Source organism: Tachysurus vachellii, chromosome 12, assembly GCF_030014155.1.
Source record: "Tachysurus vachellii isolate PV-2020 chromosome 12, HZAU_Pvac_v1, whole genome shotgun sequence".
NCBI classification, from domain to species: Eukaryota; Metazoa; Chordata; class Actinopteri; order Siluriformes; family Bagridae; genus Tachysurus; species Tachysurus vachellii.
Window position 1 is genome coordinate 16,445,126 of NC_083471.1, and position 17,516 is coordinate 16,462,641.

Sequence of the window (17,516 nt, forward strand, 5' to 3'; positions counted from 1 at the left end):
CAGGGGAACAGCAGCTGACCTCTATATTGAAGAGGTCTCAGTGTATCATTACAAAACCCTCCTAATCAATACACAGCTCAGCTATAAGCCCATATGAAGTCTGAGAGAGGTGAAGCATGTAGAGCGGCATGAAAATAGACGATAGAAGAAAATTAATTACCCTGTCAGCATTCATTCTTTTCGCGTGAAGCTCTATTACTCTTGTTAAGTGCCTGAAATTGCATTTGTATCCACATTGCGTTAGTTCTGCAGGCAAGGCCTTCCTCATGACTGGATGTTAACCAATATTATTGACTAACTTTTGAAAGGATATATTGTGCGGAAAGCATCTTACACAAAGAGCATCAGAAGAATAATATATATTCTTACAGGGAATGTGCCATACTGTATATCCCTATATTTACAGAGGCATGCAACCCTCCTTTGAAGGTTATTAAAGGGAAACTCTACTCTTAAACATAATAAATATGTTCATATTTAAACATTCTGCTGACAATTAGTTGGCTAATGCTGTATTTTTGATGCTGTGAGATGCTACTGTTAACTCAACTGTTAACTGTTAAGTCAATCCCTTATAACTTTAGCCATCACTGACTTTCCTCCAAGTCTCAGTTTCTTTGCAGACTACTACAGCATTTCCTTGTATTGTGTTCTTGTTCTGCTTCTTTCACTTTCAACAACATTTCATTTCTCCTTATTGATAAACATTGTGCCAACTCCATACTTTACTTTGGGAATGTTGTTTCTTGAAGCATGAGGATTGCACCACACACAGTACTTTGAATTTTGGCCAAAAAGATTTATCTTGGTCTGATTTTGACTACAAGAAATTTTCCCACATTGTAGCTAGGTCACACTCTCACTCACTTACTTTCTTACTTTCAGAGATACAGTACTCCAGATGTACATTCACATGACTCTTTTTGAGTAATGGCTTCTTCCTGGCACCCTCCCACACAGGCCAGTTTCACAAAAATCTCTTACTTTGGACTGGTGTACTTTACTCCTTTTTCAACCACTGAAATGACTGAAGCAATTCTTCAAATTGTTCAAATTCTTATTGTTGGCATGTCTATGGTTTCCCCTCATGCATGGATGCTCAGTTTTGTGGGTGGCCTTTTTTTTTTGGCAATGTCTGTGTTGTGAGATACTGTTTTTGCTTCTTAACTATTGATTTAAAAAAAGCTGGGAAATGATTTTTTATACTTGGGTGGAATTGTATGTTCTTTTCTTTCTGCTGATCACATTTTTTACATTTTAATGGTCCATAGGTAGACCCCAATTACTGTATGCCCAACATAGCGTGTGTCCTTGTTAGAGAATTTTTCATCCGTATAAACATGAAGCATGGGGTTTGAGGACCTGAGCATTTTTTTTTTGTTGCAGTTTTTCATTTAATAGAAAATGACATTTTGGCTTTGGCTTTTACGAACACATATTACTGATATTGATTTGTGATTTAGACAATATTGATAACTTTAAGTGACATTAGATACTTACACAAGTTGTTTAATTATATAGTTACACTATACTAGTACACTTTTGAAAAAAAAAAGTTTTGGATTGCTTTCTATGCAGTTCAATGTAAAAGAGACACTCATTAGTAAAGAATGCTTCAGGATTAATGTCATTCATTCAATCAGTCATCTTGAGTTATTTTTATTCGTTATCCTTGTTAGGGTTGTAGTGGATTCAACACACTGAGTGTGAATGTGGGAGAATTTACCACAAGTAAGATGCCAGAAAACAATTTTTTTCATAATCTGTAATGGATGACTCGTGAAAAAAAGGCATTTCAAGCATGAGATGTTAAATGGATTGCGCACATCAATGCAAAATTAATAAGATTTCAAAAGTATTTGAATGATTATATTTCAAGGTATAGTGGAGTTAATGTGGGTTGGAACAGTGCTGTAGATTTTATTTAGGTTTTATCAATGTTATTTTTATGTAACAGCTATTATGACTCATTGACAAAAGTTGTTATGACTCATTGACACTTTGATAGCAGTTTTTTTTCAACTTTGCTTTACTATATATTTGTAAATTTAATATCAGTAGGAGGGGGCAGGTTGGCTTAGTGGTTGGTACGTTCGCCTCACACCTCCAGGGTTGGGGGTTCGATTCCCGCCTACGCTTTGTGTGTGTGGAGTTTGCATGTTCTCCCCGTGCCTCGGGGGTTTCCTCCGGGTACTCCGGTTTCCTCCCCCGGTCCAAAGTTATGCATGGTAGGTTGAATGGCATCTCTTGAAAATTGTCCGGATTGCGTGATTGAAAGAGAGTGTGTGTGTGTGTGTTTGTGCCCTGCGATGGGTTGGCACTCCGTCCAGGGTGTATCCTGCCTTGATGCCCGATGACGCCTGAGACGCCCGTGACCCGAGGTAGTTCGGATAAGCGGTAGAGAATGAATGAATATCAGTAGGGCACGAATAGCTGGTAAAACAAAAAACCAACAACACTCTGAATTTTATGTTAAAACAAAAGGGTCTCATATTGTTCTAGTAATAATTGTACCATGTTAATTTGTTCAAAGTTTATCAAACTATGTGCATATTTGCATATGCTATTTTCTCAGGCTCATTCTTCAGATATCATCTTGTGTGTTTGGATCCTATTCTGGATTTTCTGGTTTATGACTCAAACAGCAGTGCATTTGTGCACAGTCCTTTTGTGCATGTCTAAGGACAATTTTCTACCTGCAACGAATAACAGGTGACGTTGAAAGGAGAAAGCAATATTCTTTAATCAGCTCAGAAAGGTTTCATTTAGTCATCAGCCTGTCTGTTGTTGTTATGCTCATCTTTGGCACCTCTAACAATACTGCAACAATGGCCTGGTGCCAGGGATGGAAATAACAAGGCAAGGAGCCATAAAATGTTATGCACTAAAGCCTCTTTATGAAAGGGCAGAACGACAAAGCAAAAGCTTGTAATAAGTGAGTAGTGAGACTCTGCCTTTGCCAGTGTTTATGTATAATCTCCCACACACACACACACACACACACACACACACACACACACACACACACACACACACCTCTTTTAAGAAATCAAATAAAACCGTTAATAGTGTTGGTGACACTTACAAGTCTATCATTAATAACAAGTAGATATTGAATAAGGGCTAATGTTACAGAGCCTATTAATTTACTCTGTTATTGTCCTGTAAGTTAGTTCAGTGCACACATGGCTCTAAATATATATATATATATATATATATATATATATATATATATATATATATATATATATATATATAATATATATATATATATATATATATATATAGTTTTAGAAAACGTGTAGCTAACGATACTAGCTAGCGACTTTATTAGTGACAGAATGTCATTAGCATCAGGCTAACGCTGTGCTCCAAAGCGGACAGGAAGTGGCGCCACTGAGCAGCGCGCGCGAGGACTCGCGCTTCAAACAAAATCCCAGCGCGTGTTTCTGCAAGATCATTATCAGAAAAAAAAACCTGCTGCGGGACTCGACACGCACACGCACGCACGCGCGCGCGCACACACAGACTACACACACACACACACACACACACACACATACATACACATACAGATGGAGTCCAGAGGAGCTAGACGCCATACCTAAGTCCGATCGAACTCATATAAAAACTGAGGAAATACCAAAACCAGGATTTTATTATTATTATTATTATTCTTTTATTTTATTATTATTTTTTTTATTTTGCATGACTGCTATTCAGTCGTGGCGCAACACGAGCAGGACTTTGGATATTACGTTTGTTTTTTTTTTTTCCTCCGCAGTGGAAAAGGATCCAGTCGATCCACCCCCGAGTGTGTGTGTGATTCGAGAGAAGAGAAGAGGATCAGTGCAGTGCAGTAGGACGGTGTTGTGTTTTTCCCCCCTGCAGTTGAACTCTGGGTCCAATTGAGGAACACAAACCCTGCAGCTCGTCGCACGTCTCCTCTGCTTCACTCTTATTTCGTGCTGCATCCGCGTTTCAATTTCCTTCTCGATCGATTCTTCATTTATTATTATTTTTATTGTTGTTGCTTTTGAGCACGTCGGGAGATTTCAGTTGACGCCATTTTCCCCTCATAAACACCGTTTTTATCCGCTTGCAAACTTGTCATCTGTGATCACGTTCATGTCACCGAATGGATTTGTTTTTAAGGACGTGACCGCGCGCTTCGGAAATGGGTAAGTTTCCCTTTCAGAGACTAAACCTTCAGTGATCGTGTCTTATTGACATCCACCCGGTCCGAGAATCCTCAAAGTCAGCGCCCAAAAATGTGGCCCGAAAGTTGTATTTCATGCAGATTGGCACCGGATCAGAGTTCTGTGCGCGTCGGCACGAGCTGTTGATGTTCTGTGATACTGTGTTACTATGAAGCGGCGTGTTTAATATGTAACAGGGAGTTAGTTAGGAAATGCTGTAACACTTTGAAGCGATGATCTTTATGCCTTTGGCTCCAGCACACAGGGTTTGCGTCATGCTGTGCCACAGGACTGTGTTTATAAGGAGGATCTCTTGGTAATTTACTGTCATTACGCGTAGGCGCGCAAATACGACATCGAGTGTAATTTCCACTAGAAGCCTCGATGTGGGCTGAATTTCCACATTTGCATTTCTGGTATTTATCAGACACCTTTATGCAGAGTGACTTAAAATGTATTTCAATTTATAACGCTGAGCAATTAAGGGCCTTGCTCAGGGGCCCAGCAGTGGCATCTTGGTGGACCTGGGATTCGAACTCATGACCTTCTGGTTAGTAGTCCAACACCTTACAAATTTATTTCAGTTTATAACACTGAGCAATTAAGGGCCTTGCTCAGGGGCCCAGCAGTGGCAGCTTGGTGGACCTGGGATTCGAACTCACGACCTTCTAGTTAGTAGTCCAACACCTTACAAATGTATTTCAGTTTATAACACTGAGCAATTAAGGGCCTTGCTCAGGGGCCCAGCAGTGGCAGCTTGGTGGACCTGGGATTCAAACTCATGACCTTCTGGTTAGTAGTCCAACACCTTAACCACTAGGCTATGCGTGGAGGAGGTTAATAGCTCTTTAGGATGTTATGGACATTCATCCAAATGGATAGTTCAAGAACTTACAATGAAGAACAATAATCTGCTTGTTTTTCTTAAATCACTATGTCATAGTGTTTTATTTAAACCCCACCCATTCATTATACTAAATGGGAAGGAGCAACAACCAGGTGTGGGAACCTAATATATGTTAATGCAAATTTGGCAATTTTTGGGCTATGAAAATCTCTTGTAGCAATAACCAGGTCTGGTAACATTTCATTCATTTATTCATCATCTTCAGTAATGTTTTTTTTTTAAACCCTGGTCTAAGTTATGGTAGATTTAAGGAACAAACCCTGAATAGAATTACAATCGCAAGGCACCATGCATATACATTTGTACACTCATTCACAAGAAGGGGAAATTTAGCATACCCAATCCATGTACAGGCTTGTTTTTGGTAGCTGGGAGAAAACCTGAGAACCCAGAGGAATCCCATGTGGATACCTGGACAGCATGCGAAACTACACACAAGCAGTAAGCCAGGATTATCCCGGCAATCCAGGAGGTGTGATGCAGCACCACTAAGCCATATATGCTATTTGATCGGTTATTGTAATTATTGGTTGATAATAATTATTAAAGTGGTGGAGTCAGGAAGCAGTGCTTTGATTCATAGTGGGTTTTGACTCTTGTAGTAGCTGATGAGATATTCTGGATAAAGTGTGAGGTAAACTATGTTTAATATACAGCAACACAAATATCTAGGAATATTCTAAAATTGAGTATAAGCATCATAGATGATACAAGCTTGCAACACTGGATTGGTGTCTGTTTTTCCTTGATCCAATCATGTGTTTTTATGCTGAAAGGTTCTAAGCTGTTGACAGACAGGACACACATAAATGCACAGCACAGCAACTTATCTTAACCCACCCACACTAACATCATGCTTTTGACATTTTGCATATTGAAGCAACAGAAGCTTGAAGTTAGTCGACTCCAGGACGAGGATGTAAGTATCAGATCAGGTATATGTAGCAGTTGCATAATACTGTATTTCCTGTGGTCACTTCTGTAATATGGTTCAGTAGAAGGTAAAAGTTTAAAAAAAGAGAATAATACAAAATACAGCTATTACACATACATTAATGTATCCTTGTTGTGATAGATTTCTCTTTAAAGCAGTGAATGCGCTTACTGGAGTAGAAAGACTGTGTAAAATATGAGGCAGTATATGAACATCTGGTTCAATATTCACTCAGTGTGTTACACTAGTGTTAAGGGAACGTTGTTAATTAAGCATTTGGTTAATGATGGGGAGGTTTTTTACCCCTCAGATTACCCCAGAGCAGTGAGAGTCCTGCTGAGATGATTCATCCAGTTCAAGTAACTGGAGTTTTATAAGCTATGGTTGCCATAGTCTTGGAGATGGAGACTAATGCTATGTATTAGCCTGGGGCAGGACTGAGGCATGCATGAGAATGATTTACATTGTTTGCCATAATTTTAGTTGCCATGACAACCTGATTTTCTGCAGTACACATACAAGGTTTAACATGACTGGGACATGTGGGGCCTGTTAGTGAATGCAATAGAGACCCTCATTTTTCTGTAAGCATTCAGTTTGAGGTAGAGGTGTGTTGAGTGTGCTGTGGTAATTTGGCAGTGGGTTAGTGAAAAAAACTACTGAGATTATTTATTAAACCCAGTCACAGAATCCATAACAAGAAGATTTCTAGTAGCGATGAAACCAAATATTGAATATATTGTTCAAAATCAACGATGTTCTAAACCAATATAAGTATAAATAAGAAGTGTGCGGCTCATTTATTATGATAGCTTGTCAGAAAAAAATCTGTGGTTCTGAAGGATCCAGAATTCAGACGATGCTTCCTACATTTGAGTTTTACTCAATTTTCCAGGAACATAGTTCAAATTAAAATCTGAAAAGAAAGCGAAAACCTCTCCGGTTTAGTCCCCGCCCACGTTGTTCTGGTTTAAATCCGAATACAGATACTGATATTTGGTGCAGTAAACTGGTGTAGATATCGGCATTGCATTTCACTCGAGTTCTGCCCTCCTGAACGCAAAGCTATATATATATATAAATTTTTTTTCCACATATAGCATATTTGATTTGAACTACAGGAATGCAGCACTGTTTGACTAAAGCACAAATCCAAGTGATGTTTATGTATGTGGATAGATCTCCCTCTTTCCTGGCTGGGATGAGTTTCACTGGAGGACGTCCAAGTCCTGACAAGAGACAAAGGAAGAGCGGGAGATATCCAAGGACAAATCTCATTTTTGGCAGCCACTCCAAATAGACTATCAGAGCAAGAACACCTTTTGGCAGTGAGACGCGGAGGAGGAGGGGGAGGAGGACTTTTTTTTTTTTGAGCCATTTTGTTTTCCACACTGTGGTTGAAATTCCTGTCTCATCAGATGAAAAAAGATCTAGCTTAACAATAATACATTAGTTATTCTGCTAAAAGAAAAGAAGACCACAAGAAAAAATAAGGCTCTGGCTATTAGATAATGGCACCACAAGAGAAAAATAATGACATGAAGGCATTCATGCGTTGCTGGATGTATAGTGGATGTATAGATTGTTCTGCATCAATGGATTTGTTACAGGGTAATTAGGTGGTTATGCTGAACAGACACAGTGAAAAAAATGTTCTTATATTTTAACCTCTTTGTCTAGAAATCATTTTATTTCACAAAGTCAGACAAAAATGGGTTTGATGGTGAACGGAATTTGCTTTCATTCGAAGAATCGCCATTGGTGTTTTACCCACCGGCACCAGATGAGATTTCTCTTAGGACAATATCCCAGCTGTTTTTGGATTTTTTTGTTGACAGATGTTTTTTGCTGAGTTAGCTTGCTCCACTCATTCAAATTCAGCACTCATTGTTTCTTCCCAGCACCCTAAATAAAGCAGATTTGTATTGTACGTCATTTCCTCATCCATGGCTAGTGCTTATCCAAGCTTCAAAAGTGAGAGGATGTAATCATGGACACTTACAGTGGTATATGGTAGCCATGTCTAACCCAACCAATGTCATCCTATCATGCAACAAGAGATGGATTATATGTTACTCTTCAACCTCTGACGCATTGTATACTGTATTTAGCTGGCCTAAGCCACAGACTTGCATCTGTATTGCATTGCCTTTATGGCCATTGAGGTCTGCCTTGAACAACTGTGGTGAAGGGAGATGAATTAAGTAGTTTGTAGAGGACTTCCAGGCATTTGTTTGGCTTCACTGGGAGAGCTGTCAACCCTGCCACTCCAGACATGCTGATCTGTAGACGGGGAAAACGGTCAGTTCTCCCTAGGTGGTGAGCTGTGTATTCTCTACAGCTTCTTTCTGGAAAGTTCTCATCTAAGAGCTTATGAATATGCCACTGGGCTCGTAGCTGACAAGTGTTTGAACGCTGGCTCATTGATTCTGCTTGTGATGAATAGACTGTAATGAGACAAGTGCTGAATGGAATTCGTGACTTGCCATTTGTAAGAGAGCTTCCTGTATTATATCATCTTCTCGTCCTGTTAATAGTCATCAGTTTTCATGGATATGTGTAGTTAGCTGCTAAAATGTGAGCAATTCAATAGCAAAACGGTTTAAATAGTGATTTTGTTTTTGGCTTTGGAGACTGCTTCCTTTGGCATCCTAAGTTCAAAGGAGTTGTTGTTACACCTCAAAGGTTTCCCCAGTATTTATTACTGCACTGGAGCAAAGTGTGAACATGTCGACTTTTTGGCAGGGCTGTTTTTTTTGCGAGGCTGTCTCAGTATGCTCTGTTCATCGCCTTAAAAGGGGCTGAGTTACTGGATGGAATCTCTTCACACTCACAGTATGTGTGATAGCCAGGCCCAGGGAGGAGCAAACACTGTTAGTCTGCTTACTTAATCAGCCCAAATCTTATGTTTACTCCTTTATTTACTGTCAAGGATTTCCAGAGCTTCCGTCGTTCACCATGCAGCAAGGGCTCGTCTTATTCCAAGCCTGATTTTCACATTGCGTTAATATTGTTAATGCTTGTTAACTTGCTAAAACAAAACATCCATTGCATAGCGAGAATGGATTTGTTATGATTGTACCGATTAAAGGCTATTTTTTTTCCCTTTGGTGCAGTGAATGTACATTTCAGATAATTGCAACACAAAGCTGTGATTGTCCTAATTGAGATGCACCCAGAAAGAGGATAGAGCAGATCAGTGCACAAAGGCCCTGAAGGACAAACGTCTGAATCTGTTCCCTTTAGAAGCAGCCAGAGGCGACGTTGCTGACACAGAACTCTTTCGTGCAATTAGCAGAAAATCCAGCATATGCCTCTGGCATATTTGTGAAAATAATAAACCTATTTTTGAACAGACTGTAGTCTTGGACAATTAGCTCACAGTTGGTTTGCCCTTGGGGCCAGATAGGGGTTATTGTTATATAAGCTTTGGGCTTAGATCTGATTGAAATTGTGGTTATTATCAAAAAAAAAAAAAAAAAAGAAAGATGAATTTCAAGACTAGTTTGGTTTGTGAGTTTTTAGAAGAGTCATGTCTGTCTCTGTATATAGTAGAGGGTTATCTAGGAAGAAGCTTATGGTGAAGAATTAGTTATTTTTCTGTCTAGGAAGATAATTTTTTTTCCAAATCAATAATAACTCAATTGTTTGTTCAGTACAGTCTATCTGTTTTGTTTTCAAATCCTGTTAATACGACAGCCATCCCTAGCCTAGAGTCCTGTAGAGCAGTTTCTGTGCTCATATATGCAGAAGAGTGGTACACAGCTGTCCTGTGATGTAGCATGAGCAGAAATTCATAACGATGCAATATTCAGTAGCTTCATGTGTCTCTGAGGAAGCAAATACTGTTCAATGTGGTAACATAGTGGTAGCAAAGAAATGGGAATTGGGGTCATTGGAGTTAACACGAGAAAAAGGAACGCTGGTGTTTGGAAATGCACAGTAGCTCACAGTTTCTTCCCTTTCATTTGGCCAGGTTTGTCTCCGGAGCCTTGGGATCTTGGGAACACTGGTTGTGAAGCAAGAATACCCCAGTGCATTGCAGGGCAATATTTTCTTCTGTTAGAAAAGACAATGATTGTATTGTTAATAGCCACGTCAACCCACCGCAAACAGCTCCACCTAAACTATAATTACAAGCTTTTTTTTTGCTTCAGCTAACAAACAATACATGCAGTATTTTACCTAAATGTGTTCTTTGAAGTCTAAACCTACCAAAACACCCAAAACTCCACAGGAAACGCCACAGTAATAGACTTAATTGCCCGAAATGATTTATTAACAGTAGTATTTGACTCATCTTGGAATTGTCCAAGCGTTACACCATTACAACTGCCCCCATGTGATGGATAAACGAAGACGTTTATTCTAGTGTGGATTCAGGCTCTCAGGTGATGGCTGTTGTTTTCAGTAGCTTTTCATCTGTCACCTGTCAGGCAGCCGTAAGGGAAAAAGATGCTGAGAGCTGTCAGACAGCTGGCCAGCAGCAGTTAAGCAGGATAAAAGATTGAGCTCTGCCATTGAGAGGAGTAAAGTCCCGAGTCCTTGGTCAATACCCATCAATGCTCACACAACATGGGCACCACTAAGGAAATCACTTGAGAGTATTAGGTTCTCAAACAAGTATCATCATGGCTGTTCCTGCAACAGTTTATTGTAACTAATCGAGCCGTTATTGAAGTGAACTGCCGTGACATGCTTTGGCTTGTTTAGTTAAACTCAGAACAATTCAAGATGTTGCCTTCTACATTTTTTTTTTTTGCACGTTCAAGTATCTGGACTGAGAAGTAACAGGCAGGTGGAAGAAGAACAAACGATTCCATGTTATTTTAGAACCAGGTAGTTGGTACCACAAAGGCTCAGAATAAAGGCTGTTAAACTACACCTTTCATTTCACTGGCAGTTGGGGGGTAAAATGTATGGATACACCTTTAGGATCATTAGTATGTATCTTAAGCTAAAAAGCTTTCTTTTAAAAACGAATTCCAATCCATTCTCGATGAACAGGATGAACAATTCTTGCACTCGAAGGCACATAAATACATTTGACAGAAACTTCATGCGCTTCAGCATCTTCCACAGCAGTCCTCCACCTTGCAAATCAAACATACTGAAGCATAGTGTTTTCTCATTACAACACACCTTCCAAAATATCTGTCTGTATTTTCACTTTTCTCAGCTCTTCTGGCCATTTCTGGCCCAGCAAGCTCCTGGTTTGTATCTGTCTCATCACTCACGTTATAATTGGCCCAAAGGAAATGAGTGAAGCTCATTTATGCTTCCCTTTTGATGCTTAGCAGCCTGCAGCGGACATGTTGTGTTCAGGCCTAATTGGTTTTTTTCAGGTCTCTGACTGTGCAGGTTGAGGTCTGTCTGATGTCTGAGAGGTGTTTATCACTGGGCTAGAGGCCTCATTTGTTCACTTTCACACCAGGACTAGGGTTACTCAACTGACCACCAAAGCAAATGATCTGGTCAGTGATGTAATTATAGTGTCTGGGAGTTTGCCCAGGGTGAATGGTGTTCACTGTTCCAGTCGTTTCAGTGTAAGTTATATGCCTGGACCGCCATTTAGATTAATTTGTTGTTTTAACACAGAGGCATTTGTCTTATTTGGCTAACTGATGTTGCTTGGTTAATGGGAAATGATTATACAGTGGGACATTTTCACAGCTGCACTTCCTAAAGCTTTATTCAGCAATGAAGCCTGCTCTGTTATTAATTGCACTCATTACAGAATTGATTAAGATTTAGTCCAGTCTCTTTGACTACTGTGGATTCTTTTTTAGCCTTTTTTTTTTAACAAAAAGGTACATTTAAACTGCTCATTTTTGTCTTTCTTTTCTTCACAGTTTCACACCAGGAGATGCATACATTTGCAAGATTTGTACGATTCAAGCAGCAATAGACAAGATCCGTCACATCCCTTACTGACTGAACACGATCCATTGTCAGCGGCACCCCCTTTGTGTCATCTTGGCTCCCTTCTGGTTCCCACGTCTTGAACCAAGTCTTGATGGAGCAAAGGGACTTAACTCGGCCTTCGCGGCCCAAAGGGAACGAGGAGTTCTTCACTGTGACCACCATCAACAGGGCTGATCTCAACGAGGTGGGCCTTCTGGCCACCCCACTGAAGGGGCTTGGTCTGGCCGGTGAGCAGCAAGAGCATGAGGAGGATGAAGACCTCGGCCTGGGTAAAGACATGGACATCACTTCCAATGCAGACAGCGAGAAGTGGGTGCAGGGGGACAGCCTGGAGGAGCAGGAGTTCTCAATTAAAGAGGCAAGTTTCTCAGAAGGCAGTCTCAAACTGAAGATACAAACCACCAAGCGGGCCAAAAAGCCACCCAAGAGCCTGGAGAACTACATCTGTCCACCTGAGATTCGCGTCACTATCAAACAACCTGGGGAGCAGAAGACATCCAAGCATGGCAAGAGCACTAAAGGTGGAAAGGAAGAAGACAGGGGACCCCCCAGAAAAAGGGTGAGTAGTGTCCAGCAAAGTGGGGAAGAAATGATCTGCTTGTTTCTTATCATATAATCAACACCAATGCATCAGATACCATTTTTTTCAGATAGACTACAAGTATGAGTGTATGGTTTTATGGTACACATCATACCATTTTTTGGCACATCATAACAATACTGAAACTGGTACAAGTAATTTACTCAGTATTAAACAATCAGTGATTTTTCTCAGAACATTGCATTTTATTGCTGATAAAGATTATCTTTACTAGAAAGCACGAGTTAATTTGATAATGAATTTGATACTTAATTGTGAAATACATCCACATCACTGTCATTTGTATTGTGTGTTCACTAGGCTTACTTTGCATATTAAATGAACGATACCTGAGGCCAGTCTCGGTATCACTAATCTCCATTCCTAATTACCATCTCCTCTGTAAAGATTACGATAAGAACTCAAATTTAGTGCGTGAGTAATTTTTTAACATTTTTTCGTGGTTTAGCAAGTAATTTCAGAGAGGATGATACAAGCTGTTCTTGTTTTCTACGCTTTTATCTCTCCACATCTCTCTGACCCTCTGCTGTGGCAGAACTCATTATAGACCAGGAGAACGTTTGGCTTGTTGCCAAGGCACAAACCACTGTTTTCTGCATGCTGTCATACTGTCTCTAACTGTTCAGCTGGCTGCGTGTCAAATGAAGGGTGTCCAGCTCTGCTGTGGTGCAATGCAACTCTGCCGTTAACCTTTTGTGGCATTTAGACTCAATGAGTTCATTGACTTACATGTGGATTAAGTAACTGCAAGCAGACTCTTTTTCAGGGATTTTAGCCTTTTGAAATATTTATGATGTCCTGAGTTATAATTTAAAATATGTGAAGCAGAGTGTTTCATTGTGTCTAGTCTACATAAGGATATCTCCTCTAAAGTCTAATCGATTTTTTATAAGACGGTATTTCAGACAGTATGGTACATGATTAACTTTCAATTTGGTTTATAATCAAAAGCTCACTTTAGTGCACCACAGTGTTGCTTGTACAATTTTCCAAAACATACATTTTGTTGCTCCTTGTTGCTTCTCCTTGCCAACTCCATGGCAGTAAAATGGCAAGAGTGAAGAATTCTGGGACAGAAGGGGAGGAGTAGCTGGTGCTCCCACAGTCGGAGCCTGTAATTTGACCATAATTAGGGAGAAAATGCATGCTTACTGAATGAAAGTCGAAGTGCAGGCATCAGCATCTTTCAGTGAGCATACCACAAGCTGAAATCGATTGCCTTCTTTTTATTTGATAACACTGAGGAACTGCTGGTGTAGAAATGCTCTCTGATGGTGTATTGTTTCTACCGATAGTCTTTCTGTTTTCTAATAATGTGCCAGCCGATGGAGATCTATGCTAGGTTTTGAGATTTCTTGCAATCAGATTATTGTTTACATTTGCAAAATGTAATCACGTGTAAGAGTTTGAGCTTTAAAACTGAAAAATGTTCCATATATATGGGTTCTCTGCAATAGGAGCTTTATTGTCTTCTGTAGATTATGATTATAGGTATAGTGCTAAATACATTTAGGAGTATGAAGGTTTAATAGAGAAATGTCACCACCACTAAAGCCTTGGTGGTCAGTTTAGCCTTCAAAGCATTTGATGCGCTCAGAGGGGAGGGAAAGAGACTGACCAAGAGGGAGAGGGGCATTAAAAAGGGAGAAAGGCTCGAAGAGCAACAGGGGCTGGAGGCGGGAAGCCTGAAGTGCAGCTGTCTCTTTTTGGCAATCTCCACATTGACCACAGACAGAAGGTCAAAAAGGGCAGAAGGAGGAACAGAGGAGGTGGTCCCTCTAAAGGATGGCCATGTCTATAGAAAAGCGTTCCAAGGAGGTGTGAAAACGCCAAGCCCCTGCCCCCTTTTACAAACACACACACACACACACACACACACAAACCCCCAGTCCCTCAGCACAGATGAAACCCCATTTACTACACTGACAGACAGAGAAATAAATTCCTCATTTGGAAGCGCCTTGAGTCCCATCCTGGTCTTTTCTGTTTCATGGGCTTAAGGCGTAGAGGCCACCACCTCCTCACATCTCACAGTTCCAAGCTGCGTGGGGTCAGGGGTTAGTGCGTAATTGAAACCGGCAAAGGCTTGCTGAGAATAGGGCTTTACCTCAGCTCACTTGGCGCGTGACAGCTGCTACCCGGAACAACCTCCTTTCCCTCCCCTTGCTAATGAAATCATGTTGCTGAGGCCCGCGACCGTTACTACAAAACTGACCCTTTTGATGAATTAGACAGATTAGTTATTTCAGGGATTATCAGCATCAATACTCTGCTTATCTGCAAGGTTTAGAGAGTTGTACATTAGGGTGGCTTGGAAAATGAGGATAATATGACAAAAATGTTCTTTGCCCACACAAAGGTGCCCTGTGACTGCAAGGCCAGGAATAGAGCTGTGCTCTTGTTACTGGCTTTGTGAAAATCCCTGCGTCTGGATTTGCAATTAGGCATTTTGAATATGCAGAGGTCGGAGTGCTCTCTGTTTGTCATTTTCATTGGCTGTACACAGGGTGTTACAAATGGCCTGTGTGTTTTTTCCCCTTTGTATTTTTAAAGCTAAGGAGAAGAAATGTTCACTGGCTACTAACTGCTCCTGTTTGTTTTGGGGGGGACATCATTTATGGCTTTAAATTATGCTGAAATATCAACATTGTTGATGAAGTTTTTCTAAAAAAAAAAAAGTGTATAGGATAAGTATCACAGATCAGGATAATAAAAAATGTATGTGGATGTCCAGCGAGACCCACTTGTGTTGAAGTGTATCTTGTATTTGTCTCCAGTATCACCCCTGTGGTTTAACACTGTAGAGGGTTCATTGCGATGACAAGCCAGATAGAAACCAGATCGATATGTGTGTGTGCTTACTATATATAAGGCAGAGAGGGGGATGTTAGCCCCAGTGCTGCTCCGTGTTTGACGACAACGCTTTGATTGTCAGCCGTTTCTGCCGCTCTGCCCGTGCTCAGTGGTGCGCGTTTTGTCAAAGGGAGGGTGAGATCGAAACCAACTGACCTAATGCTCCCAAGGCATTTTGATAAGAAGATGAGTGGGTCATTACCTCTTTCCTACCTGTCAGTTATGGGTAGGTCAGGTTTATATCATGCTTCTGATCCAAGTGTAGCATTTTCATCAGTCAGTTACAGCAGTTCCTCTTGAGGTTTAGTTTAAAGTGCTACATGACTGAAAATGTTGCCAGTTACTGAATGTTGGTGGGGATCAGACTAAGGTGGTTTTCACACCAAGCACGAATCAGAATCCGATTGTTCCTCTTGGTGCTCCGGTAGCAAGGATCACTTGATTCTATAAAACCCTGGTGAATTTTTCATCTTACACATATCTATATATATATATATATATATATACGTGTATAATTTATTATTTTGGTGCTATTATATGCAGTAAAACACCTCACCTCTTATGTGTTGTGAATACTAATGATGTCATCATTAGCTAAAACACACATGCAGGTTACTTTACTTCCTGAATAAGTGCAGACCTGAATACGAGTTGTGTTCACAATTACAGAAATCACAGTGCTACCAAATTTGCATCACCTCTTACAGGTAGTCTGGGGCAAGTAAGAGTGGTCTGATTCCTGGTCCAAATGCTCTGTTTCAGTCTAATCTGCCAGTGTGAAAGCCTCCTAAGCTGCTGTGTCTGCAATCTGGCTGATATGTATTAGACACTCATCCTGCAGGCTACAATCTCGTATGTTGTATCTATGGTCTGTGGGTGAAAGAAAAAAAGCAACAAACAACATTCAAGATTTTCTTAATTCCATGTGAATAATATATTTCAAATTATTGTACCAAATCCAAACTATTGCCTCGGATGATTCCTCTGAATCTAAAATCTTTTCAGATCTCTACTCACAACCTTAGTTAATACCTTTAATGCCTGTTTGAAGTCTTATATATCTTGCAAATAAATGGCAGAATTGGTTTAATCTTAGTCTCATGTATATTAAAAAAAAAACCTTAGTAGAGAGTGACAGGTATTGTTGATGAGTTTACATAGCTAGAACAGCTGGCTTGCTTTGCTAATCTGGCACTGAAGCATATAACAACACTCACACACACACACACTCACACACACACACACACAAATCTAGATCCTAGAGTGGTATAGAAGTTTAACTTGTGAGGCTAATACGAAGCTTCTGGTTTTACCCAATTTAGCATTTTCATGTCAGTATTTTCAAGTGAAACATTTCTCTAAGATTACGATAGGATATAGTTAGACCTATATAAGGAACCTAGACCCAGGTGACAATAGTGGATAGAAACAAGTTAAAGAAATGTTTTTTTTTCTACTGGGTTAAATGTTGCTTTTGTGTAGTAATGATTGAGCAGATGGGCTAGCTTTCTCTCATTGTCTCTCTCTCTCTCTCTCTCTCTCTCTCTCTCTCTCTCCCCCTTTTTTCATTTTGGCTGAACTAATATGCCAGATGGTGGCAAAGAGGAAAGGCCAACAAGTGAGCCTGGGCATATGGGGAGCCTGGTTAAAATGGGACCCCACTGTGGTGGGGGATGGGCAGGAGATGTGTGATACAATAGCAGGTAATTAAGGGAGGGACTTGACTTCACAGCCGAGCCTTTGTGCGTGGAAAATATTTTTCAGAGAACCTGCCGTCAGTATCAGACAACACTGCTGTACGTTAAACGATTTCACTGATTTTGCCCAGTCGAGCGTAATTACTTTCTCAACACTCACATCTGTGTTTGTCTCCTCATTACAAAGATACCCTTTTGAACTGAAAAGAAGTCAAACGCCTGACAGTAGCAGGCACACTGGTCAGTTTTTTTTTGTCTTGTATTATTGTTGTACTCCACTTTGGAACATGATACATATGGCATCCTTCTGTTGTGCAGCAGTTTAGTGGCGTATTAGATATGTTTGATTTACTGTGATAGGTAGCCATATGTTTACTAGACTGGCTGGCTGGGTTTGAGT

The 17,516-nt window shown here is 40.3% G+C and overlaps 1 protein-coding gene across 2 annotated transcripts in view; it reads left to right on the forward strand.

Moving 5' to 3' along the window:
- The first annotated feature begins 3,485 nt into the window (after positions 1-3,485).
- Positions 3,486-17,516, forward strand: part of setbp1 (SET binding protein 1) — a 51,439-nt gene continuing 37,408 nt past the window's right edge. The window contains exons 1-2 of one of the 2 annotated variants that reach the window (XM_060883762.1): positions 3,486-4,181; positions 11,893-12,524. In XM_060883762.1, the coding sequence (XP_060739745.1) occupies positions 12,057-12,524 (468 nt within the window). In that variant the 5' untranslated portion in view covers positions 3,486-4,181; positions 11,893-12,056. Of the gene's footprint in view, positions 4,182-11,442; positions 11,587-11,892; positions 12,525-17,516 lie in introns of those variants that run through there. The other variant, XM_060883764.1, reaches the window with a different exon arrangement.